Source organism: Geotrypetes seraphini, chromosome 7, assembly GCF_902459505.1.
Source record: "Geotrypetes seraphini chromosome 7, aGeoSer1.1, whole genome shotgun sequence".
NCBI classification, from domain to species: Eukaryota; Metazoa; Chordata; class Amphibia; order Gymnophiona; family Dermophiidae; genus Geotrypetes; species Geotrypetes seraphini.
In genome coordinates this window covers 150,645,994-150,662,800 of record NC_047090.1, presented here as the reverse complement: position 1 = coordinate 150,662,800, position 16,807 = coordinate 150,645,994, and the positions used below count along the sequence as shown (strand labels likewise).

The following is a 16,807-nucleotide window of genomic DNA, read 5'->3' as shown; positions in this document are numbered from 1 at the left end:
GCTCAGAGGCTTGCACAGGTTTTACATGTGTAGGTTTTTAAAATGGAGTAGCTACGCATGGAAGTGGCACCAAATACATGTAGAAGTTGCCAAATTGCCACTTCATAAGGAAACACCAGCATCGTGCCGTTCATTTTAGCCATGCGTGTGTTTCTAAAATGGCCGCTCCCACTGCACACACCAGCAAATAAACTCCTGCCAGGTACTTTAGAAAATACTGATCTCCCAAGTTCTGTGTAAAATTGGCCTCCACAAGTCTGGATTGCGTGTGTATATATTTTACACTGGAGTGTGCCAGAGCTCTGTTTTGTGTATCATATATAGTCTTCTCGGTGTGTCATGCAGTTAAGTGCTGTCATATGTGTTTTTCTGATATAATAATTGTAATGCCAAGTGGCTTCCAGACCTGGCAAACAAGCTACTTGGAAATAAGAGGGTCCCTCTGTTCTCCTTTACTATAATGCTCATCTTTTGGAAGGTGAGTGCTAAAAAGTCAGAAATGGCCTATCTTGTCAGCCAACTGTACCTCTATTCAAGTTACCCCCACTTCCTATGCATTCTAAGATGTAAAAAAAAAAAAAAAGTGATTCACCACTTTTTCAGGTTCAGAGGGCACAGAAAGCCAACATGCATTTTTTAATTTATTAAAGACATTCTTGTTGCATGTAAGGGACCCACTCTCTGCAAGTTTTGCATCTTTTCCAAACTATGGTAGCAGACCTTATTTAAATAAGCAAAAAGGTCAAATGGTCATGGGTGTGGGAAGGGGTGTGTGTGTGGGCAGTGGCATACATATGGTATGTGACACCTGGGGCCAAGTATTTTTTAATTCCCCTCCCATATAAAAAATATTTTAGTAACCCCCCTTAGTACGCAACTGCCTGAGGAAGGGGGTTTTAGTCTCCAAAAGTTAGTTTAAAAAAGTATTAAAATTAGTCCAATAAAAAGATTACCTTATTTTCTATTTATAAATGTTTATCAATACAGCTACAATACTTTTTATTCTAAAGCACAAAAAAAAAAATTTTTTCTACCTTTTGTCATCTCTGGTTTCTGTTTTCCTCATAGTCTTTCTCCATTCTATCCAGCGTCTTACCTCTTTCTCTCTGTCCCTTCCATTTTTCTCTTTTTGTCTCCACTCCCCCATGTTCTGGCATATTTCTCTTCTCCTTTCCTTCCCGCCTTCCCCCAAACACTGGGATCTCTCTCTCTCTCCCTCCATGCTCTGGCATCTCCTTTCCATCCCTCCCTTCCTTCCTGATGGTCTGGCATCTCAATCTCCTTCCCTTCCCTTATGCTCTTCCACCCCTCTCCCTCCATATTCTGGCATCTCCTTCCCTTCCCTCCCCATATGCCGTGGCATGGATCATAAACTAAACCAAGCGGACAATGCCAGACAGACAATCTTTAAAGCACTCCGAGGGGGTGTGTGGGTGGGAACTCCCCACTTTTCTTAGAACTATTGACGCTCCCGTTCGGGGGATGTTGGGGGGTAGAGGAAACAGTGCTTTTTCCATATTTTGGGGGGAAAAATTACAGTTTTGCCTGTAATGGGGAGGGGGTTCCCCCTACCCACCCCCAACAGGAGCACCAACAGTTCTAAGTAAAGTGGTGGGTTCCCCCCACACACCTCTTCGGAGCGCTTTAAAATACTATTTTAATCCAGCGTGCTGATGTCCTGTGTGTAATTGTCTTCCCGGCATTGTCCATACGTGATTGTGTTGTGTGGTTTTTACTTGCCTGGGTTCATAGACTGAACCACATGAGACAATCGTGTGCAGAGAATGCCAGGCAGACTCGTCGCCCCCTGGCATCTCTCTCCTCCCCTTCTCTTTCATCTCTTGCTCCCTCTCCATGCTCTGATCACCTCTCTTTCCTTTCCCTCCCTCCTTTCTCCCTGGTCTGGCATCTTCTTTCCTTCCTTTCTTTCCCTCCCTCTCTCTGTTCCTTCCCTATGGTCTGGCATCTCTTTTGTCTCCTCTCCCTTCCCTGGACTTCCTTCTTTCTCCCTCCTTCCCTCCCTCTCCCCAATCGGGTGCAGCATGTCTCTCCCCCTCCCTGTCTGTCTCGCTATCTCTCTCTTTGTCACTGCCCAGTTGGCAGCACAGTGTCCAGAACTTGCTGCTCTTACTGGTGTTGGGCCTTCCTCTCTGCAAGGTCCTGCCTACTTCCTGTTTCCATGAAAGCAGGATCCAGCAGAGAGGGCCTGATGCCAGCAGAGCAGCAAATTCTGAATGCTGCCTCTGCTGGAAGAAGTTCCTGGAGTCAGACCACGATGCTAGCCTTCGCTCGGAGCTGCACCTTTACGGGCTGCACCTGGCCCCCCTGCCCTCTCCCCCGTGATATGCCACTGGGCCTGGGTGCTAGGTGATGGTGAGAACCTGTGAATTCATCTGCTCACTCTCAAAGAAGAAGATAGAAAGCATTGATTTGAATAAGGAGTAAAATACCAAAGCAGCCATCCATCTACAGCTGGCAGCTGGGCTATATTCTCAGCAGCACAGACCAGTATCTAGGCCGATTGATTGGGCCCACAGGCTTTTTATCTGCTGCTGCTCGTGATGCTGCTGTGACATTGAAATAAATACATTCATATTTTGATCTATTAACCTTTAGCTCAAAACTATTGAGAATATCTCAGGAAAATATATCACAATTGTGGAAAATGATGGGTTAATATCAGGGGTCTCAAAGTCCTTCCTTGAGGGCCGCAATCCAGTCGGGTTTTCAGGATTTCCCCAATGAATATGCAATGAAAGCAGTGCATACACATAGATCTCATGCATATTCATTGGGAAAATCCTGAAAACCCGATTGGATTGCGGCCCTCAAGGAGGGACTTTGAGACCCCTGGTTAATATTAATAACGTGTTAGAGAAAGAAAAGGTCAGGGGAATTTTGATAGCCACAGACATGAAACATAGAAACATAGAAATTGACGGCAGAAAAGGGCTATAGCCCATCGAGTCTGCCCATACCAATGACCCACTCCCTGATTCTTACTCTCCTAGAGATCCCACATGAATATCCCATTTTCTCTTGAAATCTAACACGCTGCTGGCCTCAATCACCCTCTGAGGCAGCTCGTTCCAATGATCTACCACCCTTTCAGTGAAGAAGTACTTCCTCGCATCACCCTGAAATTTCCCTCCCCTGATTTTCAGCGAGTGTCCTCTGGTTACTGAGGGCCCTGTAAGACTGAAGATATCATCTTTCACCTCTATACGCCCAGTAATATACTTAAAGGTCTCAATCATGTCCCCTCTCTCTCTTCGCTCCTCCAGTGAGTACATCCGCAGTTTTTTTAACCTTTCTTCATACGTGAGTTCCCTGAGCCCCAAAACCATCCTGGTAGCCATTCGCTGAACCGACTCAATTCTCAACACATCTTTTCGGTAGTGTGGTCTCCAGAATTGAACACAATACTCGAGATGAGGTCTCACCATGGATCTGTACAGCGGCATTATGACTTCAGGTTTTCTGCTGACAAAACCCCTACGGATACAGCCCATCATTTGTCTTGCCTTGGACGATGCCTTCTCTACTTGATTGGCAGCCTTCATATCGTCGCTAATGATCACTCCTAAATCACGTTCCACCGTGGTCCTGGACAAGGTTTCACCATTTAGTGTGTAAGTTCTGTGTGGATTTTTTTTGCCTAGGTGCATTACTTTACATTTTTTAGCATTGAAGCCCAGCTGCCAAGTTGATGACCACTGTTCAAGCTGTCTTAGGTCCTGCGTCATAAAGTCAGGCACACTGCTTTTGCCAACTATGTTGCATAGTTTGGCATCGTCGGCAAACAGTGATACTTTTCCTCTAAGTCCTTGGGTCAAATCTCCTATGAATAAATTGAATAGAATCGGCCCTAAGACGGAGCCCTGAGGTACTCCACTCATCACTGCTGACGTTTTGGAGGGGGTACCGTTTACCATCACCCTTTGAAGCCTACCATCTAGCCAATCCCTTACCCATGTTGTGAATGTATCCCCTAATCCCATCGATTTTAGTTTGTTCAACAGCATGCGGTGTGGAACGCTATCAAAAGCTTTGCTGAAGTCCAAGTATATCACGTCAAGGGACTCACCGGCATCCAGATGACTGGTCACCCAATCAAAGAAGTCAATCAGATTAGATTGGCAGGACCTTCCCCTGGTGAATCCGTGTTGAATCCATATGAGAAACCATATGGCTTTGCAGTTAGGTCTGGTTGCTCTGTTTGATCTTTTATCATCTTGTTGGCCTTGATGAAAGTAAATTAGTTGTATATCCTAGTCAATTTTTTTAGTATGCTAAATTATTGCGGGAAGGTAAGCCTTAAAGGCGCTGCATCTTTTCTATGTGACCAGAAGATGTCTGCGGAGTTTAATAGTTTTGCTAAGCAGCGTGCTTGTGAAAAGCTTTTAACATTTTCTTTCTGAAGTCAGGAAGCATTGATGTAGTTCACTGTTGTCCTCTTGAAGTTTTGAATCCTGTGATAGTTCTCATAAGAATGAACTAGTGTGCATTTTCTGCAGCTTAAAGGGGTCTACCAGAGAAGGCATTCAAGCATCATGCGGTAATTTCCTGATCTGCATGTGCAAACTTTGTGCTAAAGGTTTTTTTTATTTTATCACAGAGGGGTACAGAGGGATGTCTGGGGGTGCTGAGTGAGTTAAGTGATTAGCGCAGCATAAGCACATGAGCCCTTAACCACCTACAAAATAGGTGTTGGTTAAGTGCTCATGTGCTAATCATTTTTATTAGTTACATGCCGATGGCAAGATTAGCAGTAGCTTTCTTGAATGAGTTCTGAGCAATATTGAATACCATACTAGCACTGTCTTGAGCTTTATGATTACCCTTGAAGAAGCCCATCAGTGCGAAACGGGCAGGGCCTCCGTCGGGTTGTTGAGATAAGTGCTTTTTCAGTATTTCACATTTAAAACATGATAAATATTATGTGAATACTTGACATACAAGATGCTAATTTCAAACATGCTCATTCATAAGAAGAAAAATTTTTAATTGTCATATTTTGACTCACATTGAAAATAAATTATAAAAGCATACACAAAAAATTGTATTTAAAATATTTAAAACAAAAAATCAAGGGTTTTTGACCAGTGATGATACCCACCCTGAAAAAGTTGTGACTTATTGATCACATTCTAGGGGTATTTTGAGGTTTTTTTTCCCTTGTTTATAAAAATACACACATTATATATTACAAGTGTTCCTATTTTTTTGTTAGTTTTGTACTTTGTCTTTTGGTCACTTGAATTTTTCCATTACTTTTTTCAAGATTAGCTTATGGCCATTGACAGGAAAAATGAAAAATCAGCTGTTTTACTGCTGCAGTTAAGTGGCCTTAGCATGTGGGAAAACCCCCATAAGGGGTTGTTATTATTTCACTAGCGCTACTGGATATACACAGCACTGTACACAAACATTCAAGAGACAGCCCTTCTCTGTGCCTAAGAGGATTCCAGGGAGCCAGGTTCTCAAAACTTTTGTGCCCAGCTACCATTTCATTGGACAGTAAACAACTCTTTACCGGACCATTCTTAGGTTAGTGGGAGATATTTAGGGGGGGGAGTTCTTTATATGGCTCTACTTCTGGGCTGAAATTTTAGTGTGGAAAAGTGTTGTAACAGATGCCAGGTGCCAAAAGCAGGCAGAAATGGCAGATCCGTATGAAACACTTAACATGCCCATTTATAGAGCAGCGCCTAAGTTCTTCCCCCCAAATCTGTAAAGGGGGTGTGGCCAAAGAAGGGGCATGGCCAGATCAGGGGAGGCTACCTTAAAATTTGCGCTCTGTTCTAGACTATGAGGGAGTGCTGAAAAGTTCTCAGCCCAACCAAGATGAGAATAATATGGATATGGTTCAATCAATGATCTGAAGCAATGTCAAAAACAGAATTTCATTTCTGTAAATTGGCACTTAACAAAATAAGCTAACACTCTTTTCAGCTACAGGGGCAGAAATTAGCAAGTTGGTTGGGCACGTAGTAAAAAGACCCCTTTCTTAGCATTTCATGCTGTTTTAGGGGAGAGTTGAGCAAACCTTTTCATGCTCATGGCGGTACTTGAGAGAGTCCAAAGGAGAGCAACAAAAATGGTAAAAGGGCTGGAACACTGCTCGTACGCCGAGAGGCTGGATAGGCTGGGGCTCTTCTCTCTGGAGAAAAGGAGACTCAGGGGAGATATGATAGAGACCTTCAAGATCATGAGGGGCATAGAGAGGGTGGATAGGGACAGATTCTTCAGACTGAAGGGGACAGCAAATACGAGGGGGCATTCTGAGAAACTGAAGGGAGACAGGTTCAAAACAAATGCAAGGAAGTTCTTTTTCACCCAAAGGGTAGTGGACACTTGGAATGCGCTTCCGGAGGAAGTGATCAGGCAGAGTACGGTACAGGGATTCAAGCAGGGATTGGATGGATTCCTGAGGGATAGAGGGATCGTGGGGTACTGAGTAAACCAACCTGGTCGTGCATGTGCAAGACCGGAGGGCTAGGACTTCGATAGGAGGGCAGAACTTAAATGGGAAACCAAGGTGACAGGGGAGCCCTTCTGATGATTCAGACAGGCCTTGACCTGTTTTTGGCCACCGCGGGAGCGGACTGCTGGGCAGGATGGACCTGTGGTCTGACCCGGCAGAAGCACTGCTTATGTTCTTATATGTTCTCATGCGTTGGACCCCATAGAGTGGTCATCACAGGCTAAAACTGCTTTTATTCGAGGGTCACTTCCCTATCCACCGTTACTCAAAAAGAGCAATATGTTCACAGAAGAGACTGTGCTCTTAGAGACTTAACACCCCCCTCCCCTTTTACAAAACCACGCTAGAGGTTTTTAGCTCCCGGCCGGCTCGCTGAATACTCTGCGCTGCTCCGATGGTCATAGAGTTCCTATGAGCGTCGGAGCAGCGCACCAGCCAGACATAAAAACCTCTTGTATGAATAAAGTAGTCATGAACTTAGTGTTGAGAGGGTCATTGAATGGGTAGACAGAGGACATTAGTTTAGTCAAAAGCCCCATGTTTCATTATTAGCTCAGGTATCTTTAGTTGGAGCCATTAATTGCTAGATCTCTGCAGAAAAGTAGCTAGGCATTACAGAAAGAAGATGCCTTTAATTCAGCCACCCCGTATGTACTAAAGCTCCATAGATATTGATGAATAGTGATACGATTTTTAGAGGCTCTGTTGGTTTTAAGAAAAATAGCATAATTATATCACATTCAAGGCTTCTCCATCTTTAAAATGCATAGTGTCAATGCATCTTATCAGAACTGGTTTTGCCCTCCTGATGTAAATTATTCTCATACTGTTTACATATACAGTTTGTTATTTAAGCTAGTGTCTGTCCTACGTAACCAACATTACTTATTTTTTAGATAAATGTTGGATCTTTTGTTGTAAGTATAAAAAAAAATTGGAAGACCTTTCAAATTTTTTTCTCAGTTTTCTTAAATTTTGACAAATAAATGTGCTTTGTAATTGTTTCTCTAGTATATCTTCTTTTTTTTTGTTCTTCCCCACACACAGCAATCATATGCTGTCTTCATAATTCTCTAGCTTCTCTTAACTGCACATTTTTGTAAGTTAAGCACTAGGCACTTTCACCATCGAAATTCAAGTGGTGCTCGTTGGCCATCGTAGGAACATTGCTGTCCCATGACTCAATCCTCCTTGTTTGGCTGCACCCTTAGTCTAGTGCAGGAGTAGGCAATTCTGGTCCTCGAGAGCTACAGGCAGATCAGGTTTTCAGGATATCCACAATGAATGCGCATGAGATAGATTTGCATCTAAAGGAGGCATGCAAATTCCATCTCATACATATTCATTGTGGATATCCTGAAAGCCTGACTTGCCTTTGGCTCTCGAGGACCGGAATTGCCTACCCCCTGGTCTAGTGAATCCCGAGGTGCAGCTTCACCCATATCTCTGATGTGACAGCACAGAGCACCAAGCCATGCAATCTGTTTACAAAGAGCATAATAACAGAAACACCAAGAATCGCAAAATAAGTCCAGAGTGCCCAAATATTATTCCGTCAAATATGAGATCCTGTTCCCAACATGAAAAATCCAGTTCAGCAGGCTGGAGATTATGGCTGATGAATATGAATGGTAACAGAAATAATACTACTCGGAACCGTGACAACTTAGGGCCCTAGTCACGGTAGCAGTGCTGCCGTCGTAAATACACCAAAGCCCATAAGTATTGAACGGGCTTCAGTGTATTTACCGCAGTATCATTACTACTGTGGCTTTGTAAAAAGAGGCCCATAATATCACTCGCTGCCTGTATAAATGAATATGGGGGAGTTTTATTTCTAACGAAAGCTGGTGGTTGTAGAATGATTTACAAAGATTGGATCCTCGCATATTTGAAAGATGAAAATATTTCTGAAGCCTTCAACATCATTTAAGCATTATCGAGTCCAATTGAACTTGTTAAATTGGGATGAAGTGCCATAATTGTCACCTTCAGCTACTGTATATATCTGTATAGTCATGGGGCTCCTTTTATCAAGCCGCGCTAGCCAAAAATCTACCGCCTGCTCAAGGCAGGCGTTAGCGGCTAGCGCGGCCGGCGGTTTAACGTGCGCTATTACGCGCGTTAAAACACTAGCGCGGCTTGATAAAAGGGGCCCATGGTTGAGAGAGGAGATTTTTGTACTTGTCTTGCTTGTTCATTATGTTCATTGAGTAAGTGAATGCCACTGTTTTTGTGTTGGTTCACTTTCATAAATATTTATTGGCCCAGTATGTAGAGGCATTCTAAAACACCCAAATGCCTAAATATTTTGCTACATAAGCCCTGTTTACTTTGGGTTTCAGATCTTCCTTTGCCCCAGAATGGTTTTGTCTACAGCAGGGGTTCTCAACCCAGTCAATCTGGCTTTCAGGATACCTTCAGTGAATATGTTTAGGACAGATTTGCATATAATGGAGGCAATGCATGCAAATCTAGCTCATGCTTATTCATCGGGGCTCTCCTGAAAACCAGACTGGCTTAGCATGTCCCGAGGACTCCTGGTCTAGAGTAGAGAGTTGCACGGGGACAGAAATCCCGCCTGTCCCCGCCAGGATCCTCTCTGTCCCCATCTGTCCCCGCCAGGATCCTCTCTGTCCTCACACGTCCCCGCCAGGATCCTCTCCGTCCCCGCCAGGATCCTCTCCAGTCCTCAAAGGCCAGAATCCAGTCGGGTTTTCAGGATTTACCCAATGAATAGGCATTGAAAGCAGGGCATGCAAATAGATCTAATGCCTATTCATTGGGGAAATCCTGTAAACCTGACTGGATTCCGGCCCTCGAGGACCGGAGTTGCCCATCTCTGAGTGAGGGTGAGGCGCCCAGGGTTGTCGTACCCCTCTCTCACTCTCTTCTCCGCCACCCCCCCCTCCCCCGCACAAGCTCCTTCCTCACCCTTTCCTGCCACGCACTTGCTTCTTCCCTTCTTCCATACCTCTGTAACGTTCCTGGCACGAGCAGCAACTCCCAAGCTGCTGTTGTGCCAGCATTGGCTCTTCCTCTGATGTCACTTCCTAGGCACGGGTCCAGGAAGTGACATCGGAGAAAGAGCCGGCGCGACAGCAAGTTGGGGGTTGCTGCTCGCACCAGGAATGTTACAGAGGTGTGGGGGGGGCTGAGAGGAGGACGGTGCTTGTGCCCTCACTAAGATGGCGCCTGGGGTTGGACCCCCCGCCCCCTTACTATGCCTCTGAATAAAGGGTTAAATGACTTGCCCAGAGTCGCAAGGAGCCACAGTGACAATCAAACCCAGTTCCCCAGCTTCTCAGTTCACTGCACTACACGGAAACATTTTCATAGGTGCTTGGGTGTTATTCCATATGTTCTGTAAATTCAGTGTTTTACAATACAGATTATGTGATTTGTGCTGAAATAAGCAGCTTTTATTGCCCCCTTTTTATGAAGCCGCGTTAACTAGTTTTTTTATCGCCGGCCGTGGCGGTAAAGGTTCTGACGCTCAGGAATGCTAAGAGCATCTGAGCTTTTAGCCGGTGCAGAAAAAAACCCAAAAAACCGCTAACGCAGCTTTATAAAAGGGTAGATGGCCTTTAAGCTGTTTGTATCCCTACTAAGTTTCATGAATTTTCATTCAGGTGTTGGCATCTCAGAAACATTAGCTACTGCCATTTTATTTTTAATGCTAATAAAAAGACATATTTCTTGCCAGCAGAGACTTCTGTGAGGCTGGGGTCAGATTAGCAAAACATGAAAAGAACTCAGAAGTGGTCATGTGCCACTTGTTGGCGCTGATGATGGACAGTGGCTTAGAACCCTGGGGCGATCCTTAGACAATTCAAGTTGATTTTAATATTGGGTGCTACAGATGTTCTGAAGAAGAATTAAGCAAACACATTAGGGATTCCAGACATAAAATAACAGTAGACATGGCATAAAAAGGGTAACATTTAAGTAACAATTACATGCACAAACGATTAGAATAATGGCATATATGTGCGAGTGCACACCCATGCATATAAATGCCACAGGTTCACCTACAGTGTATTCTGTAAATATGCACCTATCTTATTGTTTTATATTTTAGAGGAAGGCGTACACACAAGTGGAGTATTTTTACATGTAATTTAGAGAATGCTATACTGTAGGTTGCATGTTTATTTAGGTACATACACGGCATATGGCTGGGGTGACTACTTATGACTGAGCACAAATGTGCATATATACCCAGTTGAGTGGTATTTTATAAAGGAAAGCAAGTGCCTATTTTCCTCTATCGAATTACCCCCTGAAAGATTCTTCAAAAGTAACAATTAGCATATAATAAAATTTGCAAACCAGGTGTCCCAGCCAGGGAGAGCTGATTTAGGTTTTTTTTTATTTCTGTTATGCCTTATAAATATTGGTGGCCTTCTGGAGTGCTGCTCCCCCACCAGAGTTGTCAAGGGGGAACAATTGAGAGTTTGGGTTCTGCTCTTAATCCAGGTCATGCCTTCACCCCCTCCCCCCCAAACACTTTTCCTGCACTGCAGCCAAGAACAGCTTCTGGAGGCTTATGCTTCCTGCCTGTTAATCTCACAGCAGGACATGTGGCACCTGAGGTTGGAAGCTGTTGATGGTTATGTGCAGGGACAAACAAATGGGAGGCAACCACTAATAATCCTCTCATTCTGCAGGAGATGACCCTCCAATGTGGGAGTCTTCCACTCAATGCAGGAGTCTTGGCAGGTCTTCCACTTTCAAGAATGTTTACTGAATGTGGAAGGGAGATCCATCGCTTTATGAAGACATGATGAGGGGCATTAAAAAAAAGAGAGTCTTAAGTTCCCCCCCCCCAAAAAAAAACCCAAAAAACAACCCAACAAAACCCATCTGGTTCACAGCCTTAACCAAATAGGTAAAACATCTAAATTTCCTGTTTGACTATAGCTGTGAGTTAAATATTTGTGCGCTGAAAATGTCCAAAATAAATAGCCATTTTCTAAAGTGAAATGTCCAACTTTTGAACAACAGAAGCAGGGACATGAACGTCTGGCATCGTTTTCAAAACTATGGTCATATTGATATCCCTGCAGAACAGAGGGGTGTAAACTAAGGGACACAGGTTCAAACCCCACTATGACCCCCCCCTTTTTTTTTGTAATTATGATCTCTAGGATCTGAAAAATACCTACTGTACCTGAATGTATACCACTTAAATAACCTTCAGGCTTGCAGGTGTCTTATGAGGGAGTGCTGAAAAGGTTGAAGCCTAATCAAGAAGAGAATGATATGGAGCGTTGAAACTTACAAGTTATTCCACATATTCACCCTTAAGTTCAACACACTTAGCACATCGTGTCTGAAGTTTAACAAAGAAACATAGAAAAAAGGCAGCAGAAAAGGGCTATAGCCCACCAAGTCTGCCCATTCCAAGTATCCCCTCCCCTGAATTTACTCCCTTAAAGATCCCACGTGAGTATCCCATTTTCTCTTAAAATCTGTCACGCTGCTGGCCTTTATCACCTGGAGTGGGAGTCTGTTCCAATGATCCACTACTCTTTCGGTGAAGAAGTACTTCCTGGAGTCGCCATGAAACTTCCCTCCCCTGATTTTCAGCGGATGCCCTCTGGTGGTCGAGGGTCCCATGAGCCAGAAGATATCATCTTCTGACTCGATCCATCCCGTGATGTACTTATATGTTTCAATCATATCTCCCCGTTCTCTTCTTTCAGCAAGTGAGTACAGCCGCAATTTTTTAAATCTTTCTTCATACGTGAGATCCTTCTGTAACCCCTCCAAAAAATGCTCTGGCCACTGAAATACTGCTCCTTCTGCAATTGCCTCCAAATCACTGAAACATTTTGGCTCTTTCAACTCTTTTTAAGGTTTGGAAATGGAAAACAGTCAGATGGAGCAAGATCCAGTGACTAGGGTGGATGATCTATGCATTGAAACCCCAACTGCATCAAAACATCCATTGTTTTGCCATCCTTATGAGAAGGTGCATTTTCTTACAAAAAGAGAACTTTCTGCAATTTCTCCCTCCTTTTTTCTTGCAATGCCTCCTTTAATGGGCACAGCAAGTTACAGTAGTATTTGACATTAACTGTTTGGCCCCTCGAAAGATAGTCATTACAACACCTTCCTCATCCCAAAACACTATAGCCATGACCTTTCCTGCTGACTGTTGGATATTGAATTTCCTTGGCCTTGGAGAACCTGAGTGCCACCATTGCATGGACTTGTTTTGACTCTGGATCATAGTGTTGTAACCGTGTTTCATCAACAGTAACTAGTTCCAAAAGGTTGACACCAGCTTGCTGAAAATGCTGCAAAATCAACTTGGAAGTATCCACTCAACCTCATTTCTCATCAGCATTCAAACATTTGGGCACCCACTTGGTTAACAGCTTTTGCATACACCCAACGCTTTCTGTGGATATCTGTAGTGTCTCAGCAATTGTTTTGGCTGATATTCGCCAATCTGCCAAAATCGGATTATGGACATAGTTGACACTGAGGCCTCCCAGACCTTGCTGCATCTTTGTTCTCTCCATCTCCATGCTGAAAGTTTGCACACTTCTTATTTATTTATTTATTTCATTTTCTATCCCACCCTGGGCTCTTTGGGAAGGATGGGTTACAGGTCAACATACACAATATACTCGTACAGTTAACAGGTTACAATTTGCCATAGTTACAATACAAGTTTTTTCAGGTACAAAAGTTTTTATCCTAACTCGACACATACTAGGGATCTAATACCAATATCCATAATATACAGTTTACAGCTTAAATTAGTCACTGTGGAGTACGATGGGCATTTGTCACTCAATGTTTGCATCATCCATTCATGGATTTCCTTTGAGTTTTCTTCTGCAGGAATAGGAACTTCATGACAGCTTGGAGCTCCATACTTTTCGTTGACATGGTTCAAGCAATGATCTGAAACGTCAAAACATAGCTTTATAATTCTGCAAATTGCATTGCAAAATAAAATAACACTCCTTTCAACTACAGTGACAAAATAACACTCAAACTTTAAGAAGTTGGTTAGGTTGAGAACTTTTCAACTCCCCCTCGTATATACTTAGGTAAAGTAGGTATTTTCCTGTTTCTGGAAGGCTCAGAATTATTAAAAAAAAAAAAAAAAAGAGCTGAAGTGGGGCTTGAATCTGGTTTCTTTGGTTCACAGTCCACTGCAGTAACCACTAGGCTGGTTCTCTGATGTGCTTACTGTTGTTCAGAATGGCCATAATACCTATATCTGACACAGCCTGGTTTTTCCTTTCAAGTTTCACTTTCAAGGGAGAGGGAGGAGGACAGCAACTACTGAGAGATTAAAGAGGGGGGTCATGCCTTAAATCCCTCCAGTGATTGAGCAGCTAATCAGAGCAACTGTGTAACTTGGACATGACTGATAAAAATGTACTGCTTTTTAGAAATGAATGTCCAAGTTACACAGTTGCTCTGTTGGGTGTCCTACTTTTGGGCCTTCCCTAGTCCTGCCCACAACACGCCCCCTTACTATTTGGATGAACTGCAGTGTGAAAAGTCCAAATTATGTCTTTCAAAATCAGGATTTGGACATTTTTAGACATTTTAACACGTGCACATGTTTTGCAAATAAGCACCTATATCAAGAAATGTAGGTCTTGAAGGACAAACATCCTTTCCTTCTAAGAAATTGCTGCTTTCAAATATTCTCAAGAGAAACCTATCCTCAGCAGACATCTACCTAGAGAATGACACGGGGACGGAATTTGTCCCCGCCCCCACGGTTAACCATGGGCAACCACTCCCATGTCATTCTTTAAGGAGAGAGGGAAGAATCAGAGTATGAATGGGCACCACCACTGACTAGTGCTGCCCAATTCAGGGAAAATTTTTTCAATTCAATTTGGCCTATTGATTATTCGATTCGATTCACTTTTCCCACTCAATAGGGCGTGTTTTTCAAATGTCATAGCAGGTTTATTTTGTAGCCTCTTCACCCACCCCAGCCCCCTTTGTCCTCTCTAGCCCCATGCCAGCATTGTACTGTAAACAAAACAAAAAAGACTATTCCTCTCTGTTAAGTCTTAGCTCACGCTCGCTGTCTAACACCAGCTCCGTCAGAATGTACATTTCAAATCTGACATATTGTAATCACAGAATAGAAAATAAAATTATTTTTTCTACCTTTTGTTGTCTGGTCATTTTATTATTCAAATCAAGTTGGTCCCAGGCTCTGGTTTCTGTTTGTCTTCTGTTAACTCGCTCGCCAGGGTCTCCTGCCCATTTGCCATTTTCTTCTTTCTCCATGCTCACCATCCATTTTCCATCTCTATACCATCCCTTCCACTGCCATATCCAACATTTCTGTTTCTTTCCCACTGTCTACCATCTCTCTCTCTCTCCCTTCCTTGTGCCCTGGATCAAACCTCTCTATTCTCCCCTCCATTATTGTGCACTATTTCTTTATTCTCATGCACCATGTCTCCCTCCCTTCCTCCATATGTAGGATATCTCCCTCTCATCCCTTTCTACTTCTTTCATCTCTCCCTTCCTCTCCTCCAACCATCTCCACTAATTCTTCCTCCCCCACTGTGCAGCAGCTTTCCTCTTTCCTGTCCCCCTGAGTAGCAGCTTTTCATTCCTCCCTCTCATCCCTTTTTGCAGCAGCTTTCCATTCCTACTATTCTCTTGTGCAGTACCTCCCGACTGACCCCCCCTTCGAGCCTCCTAAAGTAGTAGCAGCAGCGGTGGTGATTTGGTGACCAGTTCTACAAAGGTAGCACAGTGAACAGGCTTCTAGTGGCCTTCCCACTAGGGCTTCCCTCTGCCACATCATCAGAGATGCAGCAGAGGGAAGGCCTCAGTGGGGCAGGCAAAGAGAAGTTGGTCACCACCACCGCTGCTGTTACTTAAGAGGCCCGGAGGAATGTGTGGAGTCAGAACTCACTGAATTGGCAAGTCTGAATTTTTTTTTTTTTAAAGTGAATCGATTTGAATCAGCAAATCAGGCATCACTACCACTGACCCTCAAATGCTGAAGAATGCTGGTGTTGAAGGACTGAGATTGAGATAGACACTAAAGAATGACAGGATGGTTTCCCGTAGTTATCCCTGGGGATGGGGCCAGATTATGCAGTAGGTGAAGGTTGATTTACAGCCGAGTATGTTCAGTTGCGCAGCCTACATTTCGTTGTAATGTTTCTTTTTGTATTTCTTATTAATGAGCTCTTTTTACACTCTTATAATCTTTTCCTGCAGATTTAAAAAAAACATTTTCCTCTCAGAAATAGGAGCTTATAGAATTTCCCAGGTAAGTGTGAATGTAAATCAGGGATTCCCAAACCTGACCTGGGGTAAACCCAGCCTGTCCGGTTTTCAGGATATCTACAATAAATGTGCATGAGATTGATTTGCATAAACTGCTTCTTTGGTATGCAACTCTCTCTCATGAATATTCATTGCGGATAGCCTGAAAACCTGACTGGCTGTGGGTTCCTCACTGATGTGACCCAATATAAACTTACTTTCCATAAGATTAAAGAGTAAGAAATAACAGAGTGGATGTGAATTAGTTGGTTTTTTTTAGCATGTATTTATGTAATACAGGGAGTCCTCAGCAAAGAGTGGAGAAAAGGGATTTTAAAATGAATTATTCTTTTAAAGTCAGTTCTGTTTGTTACATCAGTTGGAACAGAGATTCCAAATTATTTTACGTTTATGTGCCTGATTTCAAAACAAGAATGCAGTAAATACTTTCAACAAAATAAATACATGATGACAATTTTCCTTTTATTGATTTATTATTGCTGTTAAGTTGCTTTTTGTTTTACAGATTTTCCTTTATTTTATTTTATACCTTATTTCCTATCACTGTTGCTGCCTTTGTAAAAGCAAATGCTACCCCTCCTCCCATCTTTGTTCTGATAAGGGAGAGATTAATGTATTTGATAATATGTTTGTTCTGCTCATTGCCCAGAAGGTGGCACTAATGGACAAGGTTACTATAATCCATTCTACCATGCACTTTTGAGATTAAAGTCCATTGGTGGTGGTTCTTTATAATTTGGCCTCAGTCAGAAGGGATACTGTCCCATTTTGTTGTTACTTACAATATTTAAAAAGTATTAGCCATGTTAAGAAAGAGGACATGAATTAAACAGTGAACTTACTTCTGTGAAGATGCCTACATTTAGCAGCAGGGCATTAAAATTGAGTAATGGATTAATTTTATCAGTTTTATAGCTTCAATTCTGTATTCCCTATTAAAGATACTGTATTTCGGCAGCTTTGGGAAAATTTTTCTTTACAAAGAGCAGTTGAGTCCTGAATGGTAAAAGAAGTGAATAT

General features: G+C 43.0%; 1 protein-coding gene across 8 annotated transcripts in view; it reads left to right on the top strand.

Moving 5' to 3' along the window:
- Window positions 1-16,807, top strand: part of ZBTB25 (zinc finger and BTB domain containing 25) — a 66,476-nt gene that overhangs the window by 43,291 nt on the left and 6,378 nt on the right. The window contains exon 4 of one of the 8 annotated variants that reach the window (XM_033951845.1): window positions 15,719-15,770. The exons of the other annotated variants lie outside the window; for them this stretch is intronic. Within the exon in view, the coding sequence (XP_033807736.1) occupies window positions 15,719-15,750 (32 nt within the window). The 3' untranslated portion in view covers window positions 15,751-15,770. The remainder of the gene's footprint in view (window positions 1-15,718; window positions 15,771-16,807) is intronic. 8 annotated transcript variants of the gene reach the window in all.